Here is a 16,097-nt window from a genome sequence, read left to right as displayed (position 1 = left end):
AGATGCTGGGTGGAGCCACCGAGGAGTGGATAGATGGTATAAACAGGAAAATACTAGTGATGTAATTGCAGTGCATCTTCCCCACTTTCAGCTCAACAGAAATCACGAAACCCAGCCATTGTTTATCATTCTTTTATTTATTTTTTTCTTGAAAAATAACACAAATAACATAAAGTGAAAAAGGCTTCTGAAAATAATTACAATGCTACAGGTTCCCCGTTTTGATAATCTAAAAGAGGAAAAACACATTTACACAAAAGTATACATTTATATTCTTATATTCATTTTTAAGGGATATGGCCAGGAGGAGCAGTCTGGGAGGAGACCTTTGATATAGAGCCATAACACTATAAGGGAACAAAGAAATGAGCAGAACCCCCACCTCCCTAAACAAAACATCTCTACACTGAATCTGACAAAGTCATGTGAAAAGTAGATGGTCACATTTTTTCCTCTCTTTTTATTTGTAAATGAAAGCAAAACAAGTGTATCAAAGACAGGTGGGGAGCGGTTTAATCTAGAATAGTTTTGCTCTAAATGTTGTCTCTGTACAAAAACAAAGCAAAAGGAGTTTGGAAATTATAGCACCTGAAGTCTAACGTTGTTTGAAAATGCACCATTTATCTGACACCTTATCCTTGGCTCGTCCCCTACACTTAATGCAACCTGCCCTTTTGTTGGGGTGAGGTCTTGTTGCCATGTTGATTGCCTACTCACACTTTTAACTTTCTTACACACTTAGCATCCATATACACCATACAACTGGACTTGTGTCGCAACCAGTGACTTACAAAGCTGAATAAACATCTGGTAAACATAGGTCATTCCCGTAGCTCACGTTTCCCAAGTCTGACATCGAAGTCCTTTCACCTTTACTTTCCTTTTTTTTTTGTTTGTTTGTTTTTTAAGTATCAAAGCATAGCTGTTGTGCATGAAGCGCAAGTCATCAAACAATTGAACAGAAAAAGATATTAATATGCTTGAAGCACCCAAAAGTAGCTGAAATCAGTTAAGTTCAACAAAACAATGCATGTTTGTTCTGCGGATGAAACTCAAAGTCTCTGCTTATCTTTCTCAAGGCAGAAAGCTTGTGATGACAGTCATGACTGGCTCTGTCCAAAGAAGAGTTGATGACTTTGATATCCACAGGATGTATAGTCTAATACAGCTTTTAATTGCCTGCATTCTCCCACTTAGGAAAATTTAAAAAAAAAAAAAAAAAAAAAAAAAAAAAAAGATGTTTTCTCCACTCACCACGAAGTCCCAAAAGAACAGCAAAAAAAGCTCCTGAGTCCTTTTTTCCTTTTTAAGTACATGGCAAAATAAAATGTAATGAAAAGAAGCATCGTTCCAGCTGTGACATGCCATTTGACCCCTCCCAACAGCACCAGTCAGCGAGCCCTCCCAGTTTAGACCCCACCCTTCCTTTGCGTGGCACAGGTGCATGAGCTTCCCTGCCTCTCTCTGTTGCACAGATTCACATCAGGATCCACTCCCTCCGCTTTTGCATCTCAAATCACGTCTGCAATGACAGAAGGCGAGCCGCTTAGGATATCCGCTGGATCAGTTTTTCGTCCGATAGGCAGTAGAGTGTGTTGACCGACAGCTCAGAGATGAACGCCTCACAGGCCTTGCGGGAGACACCTTTACAGCCTCGTAGGTCAAGCAGCATGATGCAAGAGAGGCGGCGGAGATACTTCAGACACGTATCTGTCAGTTTACTGCAGCCTGGAAAAGAAACGTGAAAACATTTATCTCTAGTTGAATGAAACTTCCCAGAAATGCTGTCCAGTCCATATACTTCCCAACAGTTTCCTACCTCCCAGATTGAGTTCTGTGAGTGTGTTTCGCGTGGACGAGCCCACTGCAGTCAGCAGATTGATGGAGTGGTCGGTGAGACTGTTGCAGTGGGACAGATCCAGTTTTGTTAAATGGGGCATGTGGCGGATCACCAGACGCAGAGTGGAGTCGCTAATGTCCAAACCTGCTAGCCGCAAACACTGCATGGACCGCAACTGACTACGATTGTCACAGCCTGGACCAGAGATGAAAGAAAACAAGCAGAGACATTCTGTAAATTTGGTAAAGGAAAGGGAGAAAGGAAAAGGAAAAGACACGAAAAAGAAAGAAAACTATACTAAATCTATTACTTGATAATGCACATCGTATGATCCCTTTGTACCCTCTGAGGCTCCCCTTTCCTTACCTGGAGGAGTGACTAGATCCCTGATCTGAGCATCTTTGACGGCATCTGCATATCGCAGATCAAGTGAACGGAGTAGAGGGCAACCAGAGGAGCACAGAGCTGAAACAGAGGACCAGGAACAACCTGCCAGCATCAGATCCTTCAGCCCTGTAAAATGGGTAAGATTTAAATAGTGTTTAATGTCATACAATCTAAAAATTGAGTCCCCCTTTTATGTGTTAATATTGTTAATACATCTATATTGTCCCTTTCAGAATTCAATAATCCTGGAAGAAAACTTGAGTGTGTACCAGGCAGGCGGTCAATGAGCCAGCTGAGCTGTTTTTTAGAGATGTTGGTCCAGGAGAGGTTGAGTGTGACCGGCTGTCTCTTTATGATGCCTGTCAAGGCCTGAGGACTAACCGTGCGCTTGATGCTTAGGTCAATCCGCGCCCAAAGCCGCTTGTCTAAACACCTACAGATGAAAACATGCATAAAGAACATATCTGTGCATTTGTAGATATATGGGTCAGCGATACAGTCTAAATAAACCATCTTTTAGGCTTTCAAAAGGGCTCACTGGGCCTTTTAACAAATACAAATCAAAGTGGTCTGAATTGATTTTAAAAGACTGAAATCCAACTGAATCTTACTAAAATCTTTTTAACATTTAAAAAGTAGAAGCAAAATTATCCTGCCTCTACAACATGAAATTGAAATGACCCACAAGACGGCCCAGTTAAACATACCTCGATCGTGTGATTCACACCTGTAGTCTGGCATAATTTAACAACTTTAAAAAAGGTCCAGATTCAGAGTTATCATAAATATCAGATAAAAATGCTGAGATCCTGAGGTGATCAGCCAGGTAACAGTCATCACTTTGCTGAACTACAAAAAACAAAAGTCCAGTAGGGTTTGTAAAGCTCTCTTAAAAAGTGTGAAGCTTTTCTTTAACTTAATGCAGAGACCAGCTATAGAGGCCACATTAACCAGAGAACAAGCCATCATTTGTAGCCAGCACAAGTAACGTCAGTGATTTGTAATTTAAATTAGGTAGAATGGGCCTGAACGCGTATGTTTTACTTTGCTTTTTATGAGTGTAGTGAAACAAAAAACACTTTAAGGAGATTTGTTAGTAAAGTGTCAGGGAAGAGGTCTTACCATTTGTACCAGTTCTTGCAGACTGCCATGCAGACGCAGAGATCTGCACGATTTAAGTAGCGGAAGACAGACACCCACACCTCTCTCTCACAACTTGGGTTATTCCCGACACTCCCCCTTTCTGCTTCGCCCCCTCCTTCCTGCAGGGCAGACAGAGGGACGCGGAGATGGGGAAGCTCAGAAGATGAAGACGAGGAAGCTCCATTGTTCAGTTTGGCTGGCCTGGTCAGTCTCATTCTTTTTGAGGCCTCAAGTCTCTCTGAGTGGGAAGTGCGAGTGCCAGTGTGTCCACTGCGAGTCTGCGGTGGTGTGTGCCTATTTGAGTGCTGATCAGGACAGGGGCTGCGATTTCTAATTGGGGGTCTGAGGAGGGCTCTGGGCTGGCTGTGTACTGTGGAAGTAGCAGTGTGAGGGGCGACAGCCTCTAATTTGGGGACAATAGCTGACGGGTCCTGTTTGGCTCTGGTTGGCCTTTGGAGTGTGACTTTATTAAGATATGTTGCATCTCTGTCCCCTGTTCGACTTTCCTGCTCCATCTCCTCCTCTTCATCCTCATCTGCTCCATTTTGGTTGGCCATCTCAAACCCGTCCTCTTCTCTTTCTTTGGCTGCCTGTCCTTCCCGTCTCAACTGTGGCTGGTTCTCTTTATCACCTCCCCTCCCGCTGTTCTGCCCACTCTCTTCTTCTTCGTCGTCGTCACTGCTGCTGCTGTTGGTGCTGCTGCTGCTGCTGTCCTCACTGTCCTCTTCCAACTCTGCGTGACTCTGACCACCTCTGATGCCTTTTCCTGCCCCTCCTCCCCGCAGCCTCACACCTCGCCCTCTCCCCCTGCGGGGCTCTCCTTTGGGTGCAAGCACTAAACCATGGGAAGACTGCTGCTGCTGCTCAAAGGACTCGGTCTCTACTGGATTGCTGTGGTAAGAAGACCCATTCGCCCAGGTGGAACCTTGACCTCTGCCCTGAGGTAGTCTGCTCGCTGGAGAGCGCAGACGAGGCAGCACCCTGGAGCCCAGCAGCCTCGGGGAATGAGCTAGAGATGACGATTTCTGTTTAGAGGGAAAAGGCAAATATCAATAAGACATGACATGTTTCAGACATCAAATCTAGTTCTACAAAAAATGGTTTTGCATAATTGTGTCATCTGCTGCAGATATAAAACATTGAAAAGTTAATAAAAAAAAACTTCACAAATGCAACAGTTTCAAATGCAATACAGAATAACTGCAGAAATAAGTGCACCACTTACTGTTAACATTTTGACCCGATCCAGTTTCAGCTGCAATAAAAAGAAAAGATGTAGGGAAGAGTCAGCTACAGAAAAAACTAATCTATGAATAGATAAAGTGTTAGCTTATTATTTAAAGTCAGAGACAGTTTCCCCAAACAGGTGTTTCAGTTGGAAAATCAGTAGCAACTAAAAAAAAAATACAAATCAATGTGAAACAAACTTAAGTATCCCCAACTTACTCTCTTTTTATATCTGAGCTGAAGCTCAGTTGCTCGTTTGCGGCTCTGTTGATGCTGTAGTAGCAGTTTCTGAGAAGGCGGTGGTGCTGTTGGCCGGCCTTGGGGTCTGCTACATTTTGCTGGACCCGCCTCTTCACCAACACCAATTCCTTCCCTGTATGAAAGTTTGGACTGTGGCAAGGAGGTTGAGCCTTCTGACTCTTCACTTTCCTCATCGCTGGAAGACTGATATGGGAGTGTCATTATTAATTAGTGTATCAACATCAACTATAAGGCAACAGGAAGTGGCTGATAAACAATAAAGGGAAAAGAAAAAAAAACACGTCTGAAAGAATGAACCAGCTAAAGCAAGAAGGAATCAAAGTAAATGTAAGAAATATATTTAAGCACCTCTGATGCTGAATCTTTTCCTTGGTAACATTTGGGACACTCCCAACAACTCGGTAAGTCCTTATTGATCTTCCCCTCACCAGGTTCCTAAAACACAACAGGTAAATGTTTGAATTGGAAACTACAAAACCTGATCACAAATGCAAAAAGCATCAATGCAATAACTGTGTAATGTCCTTAATTTATACGCTAGATCAGAAGCAGACGCACCTTAATGCATTGTCGATGGGCGATTTCTGAACACACAGAGCACTCCATGAGGGTGTGAGTGATTGGATTTGCTTCATCTGACTCCCCCTCTCCACATATGGCACATCGTGCTGTGTTCGGTAACGCAGGCTAGATGGTGGACAAAATAAAGCCCGAAATTTTACATATAATGCTGACAGGACACTTGTTAAGCCTTGATTATACTTTCGGTGTCTATGAGTCGGCAAGGGTCTGAGTGATGTAACCTTTGGCACACACCTGCCTGCTTTTTTTTTTTTTTTTTTTTTTTTTTTAAACTTAGCTGTCAGGTCTTCAGCAACTGAGTATAATCAAAACTTTAGAATGATTTTCCAGTTCAGTTTGTCAACACACTTTAGAGTAAGACGCTTCAGTAAAAGTATGTTTTAACAGTTTTCAGTGTTTCTTCTGCATGCATTTACAGATGGACAGCATAATTATTTCAGTGTATATAAATACAATGATGGGTATGAAATCTTACTGCTAGACACTGTCGCATGACGCAGCTCTTCTTCATGCGCCCAGGTCCACCGAACTTCCTCATGTCATGGCAGTACTGGCAGTTGCCACACTCCTTCCTGCAGCAGGCAGCACAGCGCTTGCACCTCACCCGTCTCCGTCTCAAGGCGGAGATGGAAGACCGTTTGGTCTTCTGACCCAGAGGCTTGTGGAGGGTGGGTCCCAAGCGAGGACGGTAAAGAACAGGTGTAGGAGGAGTGGGAGGCTGGTACCATGATGGCTACATATACAAGACCAGCAGGCAAAATGCATGTTATGATTGAGTCCCACAAACATCAGGCAGATGATTAAAAATAAAGCTTAGAAAAATAGTTCACTACTCACCCTTTCAGGCCATCTGACTATGGGCTCTCCAGTGTAGGCTAGCTTAGGGCTGTCATCGGCACAATCTGTCAGAACAGCCTAGACAAAAAAATATGGAAATGACAGATGAGTATTTGGTCTAAATATATTAAATAGAGCATGTGACTACATTCTAAGTTGATCAACGCAAGGAACTTTGGTGACACTCACCCTCATGTCCTCAAGCAGGCCTGCAGCATTCGCAATTCCTTCAGGGACGCACTTTTTGTGGCTCGGCAGCTCCTCCAGTTTTCCTAAAAGGTTCCACAGTCCTTCCAGCTCAAAGGGGGTCAGCACGGGCCGGGGTTTGCTAACTTGGATTGGTTTTTCTTCTTCGGCATCTTCCTCCTTGATCTTGATATCCTCATCTTCATCATTAGTGTCATCTTCATTGGAAGCACCATTACCAGTGTAGGCATTGTTTTCGAGGTCAGCTGGTGTTAAGCCTTAAAAAAGGAAGCATGTAGTGTTTAAAGTTAAAGTAAGTGATAAACAAATGTTTGTGTTCTGTAGGAAAGAAAAAAAAAAGGGGGGGTGGGGGCAGCGGTCTTTATCTGAGTACATTTATCCTTACCTATACCGAGGGAGTACTTCTTGAACTCAGGGGTGAGGTGCGAGATGTCTGTCAGACAGTAAAGGTATCTCTCCAGGACGTACCAGCACATCTCATAGTAAAACGGGTACCTGAACTTTGCTGGCACCTAGGGGATGTTGATAAAAACAGACCAGGAAGAACTGCTAAATCTTATATAATAATGATATATTTATGTCTGCATTTCTGTTCCTGAACTCCCCCTAGTGGATTGGTTCAATCTTTATGAAACTTGGCCCATAAACTACCTCGGGTACCAAGACTAATAACATCACAATATGGCGGTTGATTCAAATATTTACGGCAAATAAAAAACTGCTGGGTTTTTTTCTGCATATTTGTATCCAGAACCTGCGTGACTGAGGCCAGTTTGTAATATACACCATTTTTACGCAGGTAAATAAAACGTCCAAAGAACCACAATGGACATAAAAGCAACCAAGTAGTCACATGAACAATGGGTATGTCAATTCATTCGTTTGAGCTAAAGTGTTGCCTTGCTTTTTCAATTATTTCCTTCTTCGTTTCTATTTCTATCACAATTAAAAGCTCCTATTATTGATTATAAAGTGAAGGTTAAAGTGTTTGACCTGTAGCAAAATGTTGAAAATGTCCTTTTCTCTCTAAGAAACCATGTAAAGGTTCATTTTAAACACTGCTCAAAATCATATTTAACCCTAATTTAGTACTAATTAAACTATTTATGCTTATATTATAGGTAGATCAACATTTACAAATAACAGAAACCATATGTATAGCAATCAATGTAAATAAATGACGGAAATATGAGCCATACCACATACAGGATGGGGACATTGATATTACATGTGTTCCTATAGGAACATGTAGGAAGTTACATGCTTGTAATGCATCTACAATGGTTCCAAATTGTTAATAATTAAATGTCTTTTTTAAAATTCTCAGCTGCACCTATGCAACTATATTATTTATGTTTTTTGTTTTGTTTAACAGCTACTGTCAAGCACCACAAAAAAGAAGCATTTGTCACACGGTAGCTGTGGTTTTCACTTCTTCTTAGAAATATATATTTTAAAAAAATATGGTGTCACTGCAGACACAGCAGTCCAGATACAAGCTGAACACCTGTGTGTGTGGGCTAACCCAGCCGGATACCTAACCTGTGTTATAGCTAAATTTAAGAAAGGAAAAGAAACTTGACATAGTCTCAAAATAAACTTCATATTTTCCATAGCACATTTTGATTTCATCTACCAGTTAAAGTCACAGCATCTCCAAATTTATAATATACAACAATCTCTCACACAATTTGAGGTCTAGTTTTTCCTTTCAGACTTTTTAATGACCTGCAGTAACCCTGTCAGTGGGCTACAATTGTGTGGATAGTGCTTTACAACCCCTGGATTCATATCCAAGAACCAAAAGATGCATACATGTTTCAATTTCAAGAAAATGACAGTACTGGCATCAGATTTCTACAGTGGGAATACCCGAAAAGGTACTAAATGGTTTTTTTAGACTTGTCTTTTTCGCCCCTTGTAATTTCCACACGGCCCTGAATCATGTATTACATTACTCTAAAATCTCAAATGATTTATAAAGACATTTAAACAGTGAGCTGTTTAACTGCTGCTCACCCGTGTGCGATCCTCAATGGTGTAGATGTTGAGCTGCATCGGGATGTTAAAGCTGTGGAGGAAATTCCCCCCAAACACCAATGTGTCCTCTGGTGTGTACACAGCATGGATCCACCCTACACCATATTAAACACAGGATGCTTGTTTACATGTGTGAGAGGCTTACATACATTGTCTCTACCCTCGTCTGTAACTGTATGTACTAACACTATTATTCTATTACAGAACAGACCTGATGGGATGACGAAGGTGTTCCCTTGATGGAGCTCTATCCTTTGACAGTCATGGCACTTATCCCCCAAGAAGATGTCTCCCTGTTTTCCTGATAAAACCCAGTTCTCATACATCTCCAGGTTCTGTGGTGAGGGTGGAATCAGCCAGAACACCTGTAGGGGGAAAGTAAATCTTAGTTAGAATCTGCAATGCATGCCAACTAAACAATTTGATCTTCCCTCTAGTCTGCTAACAAGAATTGAATTTATTAAAGGAACTGGCATGCACTCATAAAAATGTCCCCGTCAGTATTTACTGCATAATAACAAGAAGTGTGATAACATTAGATCATACTTTGATTTATTCTGAAAGCAAGACTGAAGAAAAGGACTGTCCCAGATTAAGTTTTTACCCAGCTGTTATAGGCACTGCTGTTAGAGTTTCTGTAAACACAGCAGCCTACCTGGATTTTTTAAATACAAAAGCCACAATTGTTAAGTTAGCTAATGTACCTTTACTATTATGTTCAGAATTCCTACACGCTTGTATCCATTTCAGAAAAAGCTCCAACTTATCATTTGCAGTAACCTCAGTGTTTGCATCTTCAGTAAAATACACCTTTCTTCTCCTTCTTGCTTATTCTCCTTTAATGCCACCAAATTTCTCTCAATGGTAAAGGCTGTAAAGTGGGAAACAAATTCTCCTTCTGGAAACCCTCTGTGAGTGCAGAGATGCACACATAGCTCCTTTGCTGCATGTGGGCCTCATAGTTAGCGTTGCAACTGTGCAACAACAGCCTACATACACATAGAAATGTGCCTGTTAAAACCACCAAAGTTAACAACTATTCTGATGGACACCTCGTTAAATCTATAGTTCTTGTGCGGTGTGACATTCAAACTGACCTTTCCTCCTCTCAGAATGTGGTACCAGACGGAAGTGCCTCCAAAGTCAATGTGGAAATCTGTGAAGCAGCCCTGCACACTCATGAGACAGTACCTGAGAGATATGAAGGCAGGATTGAAAACCATCAAACAAGATTAAAATGTGAACAGAAGCTGGCATACAGATTAGCTAGCTTACATTTGCATTGATATAGGAGAGGGTCATGATGGTGGTTTCTCTACAGCACAGCAAATGTTAAATGTTGTTAGTTTACTCACTTCTGTACTTTGGGATAGTGCATGTCTATGATGGCATTGGTGGAGTCCCTCTGCCTCTCCTTGATATGACGGGGCCACATGTTGTCCACCCAGTCAATAAGGTCCACCTGTGTAATACAGAAGTACACAATTAAAATTTCAGCACCAAACCCGAGACTATTCTGATGATCAGCACCACTTTCTGCTTAACACATCACAGTTGGTCAATAACTAAAGGTGAAGTTACGGATCCATTTTTTTTCCCCCCAAACAGTTGCTTCAACAAGTACAGTTTCTGTAAACGTCATGTGTAAAACTGTGCAAACTCTCACCGAAGCAGGCCGTTTCACCAGGTTTTCCAGTCTGGTGTGACTGAACTCTAGACTGATGACATTGTAGAGTTTTTCTCTTTCTGATGGTGGCGTCTCATAGTACCGTCGCCACTGAGCCATCGACATCTCAATTCCTTTCTGGGTGTTCACATCCATAACGTCTACAATACGTCGACTACCTGTAAGCACATTAATGTCAACTGAGATCATTGCTTACTTTGCATAACACTCACCAGCAGGGCTGGGCGATATATCAAGTTTTTAAATACATCGATATATATTTTTATACGAGATATGAGATGTGAAGATATCGTTTATATCGATATAGTCTATGTTACGTTATAATTATACTTGTGCAGCCGCAAGTTTGCCTCTCTTTCGTCCACTTTTGTCTGTACGCAAAATTACTCTGCCTCACCTCTCTCCTTCACTGAACACAACTCCCCCTCCCCCATCATTTCAACTGCAGGCTACAAGAAGGACACAGAGGAGCTGGTCAGTAAAAAGAAAACATTTGGAGATTACTATTTTAGTGCTGCCAGCGTTAATCTCGTTAAAATGACATTAACGCTGCATTAATGCGACAAATCTCCGTTAGCGAGTTACCACGGATCGGCACGTGCATGGGGCTGGACGGTGTCAACGTGTTAACGAGCTAACCGCGCTAACGCGTTTGGCCTAAAATCCTTTAATTTTCTCAAAAATCGACAGTGCGCCTTATGTATGAATTCTGGTTGTGCTTACTGACCGATAACCGATTTTATGTGCTACATGGCGCTCAGCAATCTGTCAAAAAATGTTTTAGTACAACTTTGGTAAGCTACGAAGCCACACCGCTGGATGGATTGTCAGAGCATTACGGCTACCGTAGTCAGGAACCTCGTGGAGTACTACGTACTGTCCTTCAACATGATATTACCGTATTGTGTGTGTATAAGGACCACAAATGGCCTGGTTACAGAGCGGATTTCAAACTCAAGGCTGTCAGTCACGCAGTAGAACTTCGGAACAGAGCAGCTGCAAAATCTGTCTTTGTTATTATGCTCAGCATCTTTTTAGTTTGCATTTTGACTGCACAATTGTGAGCTTTTTGTTATGCACAAAAACAACACTGTTATTTTATTTATGGAGCATTATTATTTAATAAATGCTGATAATTTATTTTACGTACATCTATGCTGAATGTTAATAAAAGTGCCTATGTGACATCTGGGACAGCTTGGACTAAGAACTCTTTTTTTGTTCTTACTTTATGGCTTAAAAATAAAAAATAAAATAAATAAAAAAACGAGATATATATCGTATATCGCCATTGATCGCCCAGCCCTACTCACCAATTTATAATGGATATTTTGTAAACCTTTACTCCATTTTTTCCCCCAATATGCACAAATTTTTGGAAACAAAACAAACCAACAAAAAAAACAAATAAACAAAAAAAACATTACTACGTTTTGGAGCCACAATGAGCAGAACAGTACACAAGTTAAAAATCAACTCTTCAGTGCTCTGTGGGGCTGTTACAATACAAGAACTATTTTCTAGATCATGGGTGCAAAAATTTAAAAAAAAATAAATAAATCAAATCAAGAGGCGTTTAAAAATAATAATAATAATAAAGATTATAACAATAACAATAAGATTAGTAAAAACAATATTTTTAAGTTGAACAATGTAGTGCAAAAACATTTTACAAGTATAAAAATATTATTATAAAGTGTAATTATATTTTAAGATTCCATCTGGCAGTGTCATAAAAACAAAAAAGAAAATATTTAGGCTTTCTGCTGTAGTGCTGTGGTTTTAGTGACATGGCTTTATATTTTTCTTGCCGATAAAATGTTGCTGCTTAGGTGGGCTGCCACATTTTCTGGTAAAAAAAAAAATTTAGTGAATGCAATTTTTGATGCAACCCTCCCAATTATCCAAGCTTAGGATTGGCACTAGGATTGGCACTAGGAGTACACTAGCGCGTTACCCCTGAGGCTGGGTTTGTGGCTACTGGTTAATTGCTTCCTCTGAATGGGGATAAAATAGGAACTTACCAACAAACAACTTGACATCACTCACGCTAAAATCCGGATCTGGCATTCTGTAAGAGAGGTAATAATTTTACTATTACTTTTCTTTGGTGAAAGACACACAGTGAAAAGAGTTTTCTAATGAAACCAGTCCCTTACTGCATGCCAAGGCCATCAGTAGTCTTGAAGATAATGGGATCCCTGAGTCCTTCCCTCTGGATGTATTCAAATGTGAATTCTAGAAAAAAGATACACATATCAAAAACAAAACAAAAACCCCCAAGGGACAAGAAATTTGTAGATAGACTCTTACAAAAAAATAACACATCAACTCATCTCACAGAGCTCTAGATATAATCACAAAAGGTTCTGTTTTAAAAAAATAAAAAATAAATTTCAGTACACTAGTCTCACCTTTACCCTCCATGTGTTTGATCAAGTCACTGCCGAATCTCTCACACTCCAGCTTTTCATCCAGGTCAAACATTCGTTTTCCTTCAATTTCATCATCGGAGATTCCATCGTCCTGATAGCGGCGCTGTGTTCGCGTACGCTGAAGACAAATAAAGGTTTTCAGTTAAAGTCTGTGCCATCCAAACCCTTAGAAATGGCTCGGGGTTTAGTTTCACAAAAACTTAAACTTAATAAAACTTAATAAAGTTTTAACTTCACAGAATTAAAAAAAAAATAGACATGTTTGTTAATTTATCATTTTATTCCTTTTATCTTCATATGGCAAAAAAAAAAAAAACCCTGCTCACAAACACCAAACAAATGAATATACACTAAAAACATGTTTACAGTTCATATTTGAAAGCTACATATTCAATGTATAAGACAAAATAATCAATTACAGACACTGCAAGAAATATTTTTAAAATACAACATGTAACGTAGATCTAATGTCCCCATTTGTTTTGAGATCAGCGACTACAGATAATATATAGAATTTCTAAGAATTTGAATGTTTTAAAAGTAATTTCCAAACACTATACAGATGTTGATTATCCCGGTACTCTAGGCAGTTTATATAGTAACCTTCATCCAGATTGGTTAACGCATAGAAGAGAAGCTAGTGAACAGACATACATGCATACGCTATAACTATTAGAGTAAGATGTACTCTGGGGGCTTGAGTCTCAGAAAAATATAAATTATATTAAGGTAAAAATTTGTACGGCTTCATAAATTATGCGACACAAATCAAGAATTACAGCTACGCACAACAGCCATCCACCAAGAAGAACAACCGGACTTTCCAGTATTTTCCAGCTTCATGATCTTAACTTCACTGTCAACAGATATCTCTCAAAACAAGGTCCCAAAATTGCAGTTTACCAAACAGTTTCCAGTGCATAAAGAGCAAATAAACAAGGTGCAATTTTGTCTCAAACCCACATCCAGCATAACTCTCAGTTATGAGGGGGAATCCCCTGTCAGCATAGCCACATGGGCCTAGACCTGGCAGAGGTTTTGATAAAGCCTTCAGCCTTTGGCGATAACCCTGTGACGACTGTGATCAATCAGCAGAGTATTGTGAACCTGGTGGAGTTTTGTATAATAAGCTTAATCATTTACAAATGTGGTACAAGTGGGTATTTAACTGTGTTCATGGTTACTACACAACAATAACTAAAAGAAACACAGTTTGACACCTTGAGTTAAATACTCATAGAAAATGAAGAAAGAAATGTTTGAAAGTTTTAGAAAATATAAAACAAAAAGAATTTAGACTTTAGCCTAGTTTCCACACACTTCATCACATATAGTAAAGGTATCTTATTTATAATAATCAGCTGATACTGACGAGATCTGATTGGAGGCACACACAAAGAAATAACTGAGTGCTGGATAAATTAAATGTGCTTGAGAGGAAAACCACTGAAAAACAGCTGTATATTACTACAATATACTTAAACTATTATAACACTAATAACTGGATTACCTTTTGGCATCAAGTTAAATTTCATTATAGGCATTTAACAAGACTTTAGACCTATACCACAACATTTTTAAGAAAAGAAAGAAACTGAAACTAGCAATATCAAAGCTTTAAGCAAAGAGCTGGATAGATGTAAGCCCATCCAAATTCATCAATCAGTCAGACACAAAAATCAGTTCATCTGGTAAACAAACAATACAGTATTACAATAGCAGGGGTTAATCTTCTACACACTGCCCCCCTTTAACTCCCCTCCTGCCATTCATCCTATGTGCACTGCTTGGCAAAACAGATGGATGAAGCACATGAATTCTGTTCTCAGATCTCCCCACCCCCATCTCTACACCACAAATGTAGTATTATTTAAGATATAATAGTCCTTACTTTCAAAGAACACACAGTCCCTATTACTATTAAACTAAAGCAAGTCAATATTACCAACGAAACCAAAGCTAAAGCTTCCAGATAAAGCAATAAAAGAAGAAAGCATAATTAATAAAAATAGTATTAAGCAACCACTTTATGTGTGCTTTTATTAGGTTTTCGTGCAATAAAATAATAATCAACAATGACAAGAAGTCTTTTTAATAATATAAATATACCTAATATTGAACCTCTGCCCCGGTAATAACAGGAATCAGCTGGTGCCATTTTTTGAGTACAAACCGCAGACGGTAAGCTTGGAGTTTATTGCTTTACATCGACAGGGAAGAGGGTGAAACAGGGTCACAGCACAAATGCTGTCAGTTTAGACACTGAACTTGACCTTTTCCTGAACCCAGAGCCTTTACACAGGTTCACTGCCGTTATCATTAGGGTGCCACACAAAACAAAAATGGGACCATTACCGTGAACACAATGTGCCAAAAAAAGAGAAAAGAAAAGCAGGCCGCTCTAAAGAAAACATATCAGTTCTCATTCACTAAATCGCTTATTGTCCATTAAAAACCCGCATTGAAAACGAAGAAGTTGCCCTGCTAACATAAAACAACGAATCCGGGGATTTAACAGTTGGGTGAAGTTACTTACCAGGCGCTTGCTGTACCGTGTATGAGAATCCTCCATTATTCTCTGGAAGCGAAACAAAAGTTTCTGGTCACACAGATGAAATATCCAACCACTGTCCGAGTATTTTAGTTTGTTTTTACACCCAGTCGGACAGAAACACACCCCCTCTCAGCCAGATACCCCTGCTAACGTTAGCCAACAGTGTTACTGTAGCCAGCAAGCTACGGTTAGCACAGCACATATAATTACCAACATAAACGTTCATCTCGCGTCATTCTATGATGATAACTGCCTATAAGAGTAGCTTAATTTTAACACAAATACCCGGAACCACCGTCTCAATTTTCTTCCGTTTTTTAAGTGGCCTTATCGGCTAGCGTAGACTAGCTCAGTTGGCAAGCCCTTTCTTGAGTCGTCCGCTATCGCTAGCTAGCTATCGTTAGCCTCTGTACACGGTAGTTGTAAGCTTCTTTATCATTACCTCCGCGATTTAACTCCTTTTAGTCGCAGCGGTCACAGTAATGCTTCCCAACTAGAGCGTCTAAAACCTCCCAGTAAAGTTTCTCCCCATGTTATGGGATAATAGCTGTGTATATTGTTATGTTTATTATTGTGCGATAAAGTTAGAACGGTTCGAAGCCAAGAGACGCCATTTCCAGCTAGTCAAAAAACATACACACGAAACGGAAAAAAAAGGAAAACGCTCAGGACCCACCCCTATTTACTCCACTGCTCCGAGAAATTAGCATGTAGGCGCTCTCATTGGGCACAGGGTGTGTCACTTAGAGCAGATTAGCATATGTTAACATACAAGTATGTTTAGTTTGTCTGCTCCGGTGTGACCGGTAAATTAATATTTTATATAAAACAAATACTACTGGTATTTTAGTATTAAAATTTGTATTAAAAGCATTTTATATTATTAGACACCAAGTA

The 16,097-nt window shown here is 40.0% G+C and overlaps 1 protein-coding gene across 1 annotated transcript; it reads right to left on the bottom strand.

Annotated features, from left to right (window-relative positions):
- Positions 1-118: 118 nt before the first annotated feature.
- kdm2ab (lysine (K)-specific demethylase 2Ab) lies at positions 119-15,833 on the bottom strand. Its single transcript, XM_080900451.1, has 23 exons — positions 15,643-15,833; positions 15,183-15,224; positions 12,626-12,764; positions 12,371-12,449; positions 12,236-12,282; positions 10,191-10,369; positions 9,880-9,986; positions 9,622-9,715; positions 8,736-8,889; positions 8,504-8,619; positions 6,870-6,996; positions 6,467-6,741; positions 6,278-6,355; positions 5,916-6,173; positions 5,417-5,545; positions 5,207-5,293; positions 4,817-5,041; positions 4,596-4,625; positions 3,350-4,395; positions 2,497-2,660; positions 2,207-2,353; positions 1,820-2,035; positions 119-1,728 (listed from the first exon to the last, which is right to left on the bottom strand). The coding sequence occupies exons 2-23, from the start codon at positions 15,216-15,218 to the stop codon at positions 1,547-1,549; spliced, it is 3,915 nt and encodes a 1,304-aa protein (XP_080756577.1). The 5' UTR covers positions 15,219-15,224; positions 15,643-15,833; the 3' UTR covers positions 119-1,546.
- Positions 15,834-16,097: the final 264 nt, after the last annotated feature.

The sequence above is a fragment of the Rhamphochromis sp. 'chilingali' genome (assembly GCF_963969265.1).
Source record: "Rhamphochromis sp. 'chilingali' genome assembly, chromosome: 13".
NCBI lineage: Eukaryota > Metazoa > Chordata > Actinopteri > Cichliformes > Cichlidae > Rhamphochromis > Rhamphochromis sp. 'chilingali'.
This window is presented reverse-complemented; position numbering and strand designations above follow the sequence as displayed.

Coding starts and splice junctions, on each gene's coding strand:
- kdm2ab (XM_080900451.1), bottom strand. CDS start 15,218: ATGGAGGATTCTCATACACGGTACAGCAAGCGCCTG. Junction 8,890..9,621: donor ACATTCTGAGAGGAGGAAAG/GTCAGTTTGAAT, acceptor TTCCCCCTACAG/GTGTTCTGGCTGATTCCACC. Junction 6,997..8,503: donor CCATTGAGGATCGCACACGG/GTGAGCAGCAGT, acceptor AACATCCCCTAG/GTGCCAGCAAAGTTCAGGTA.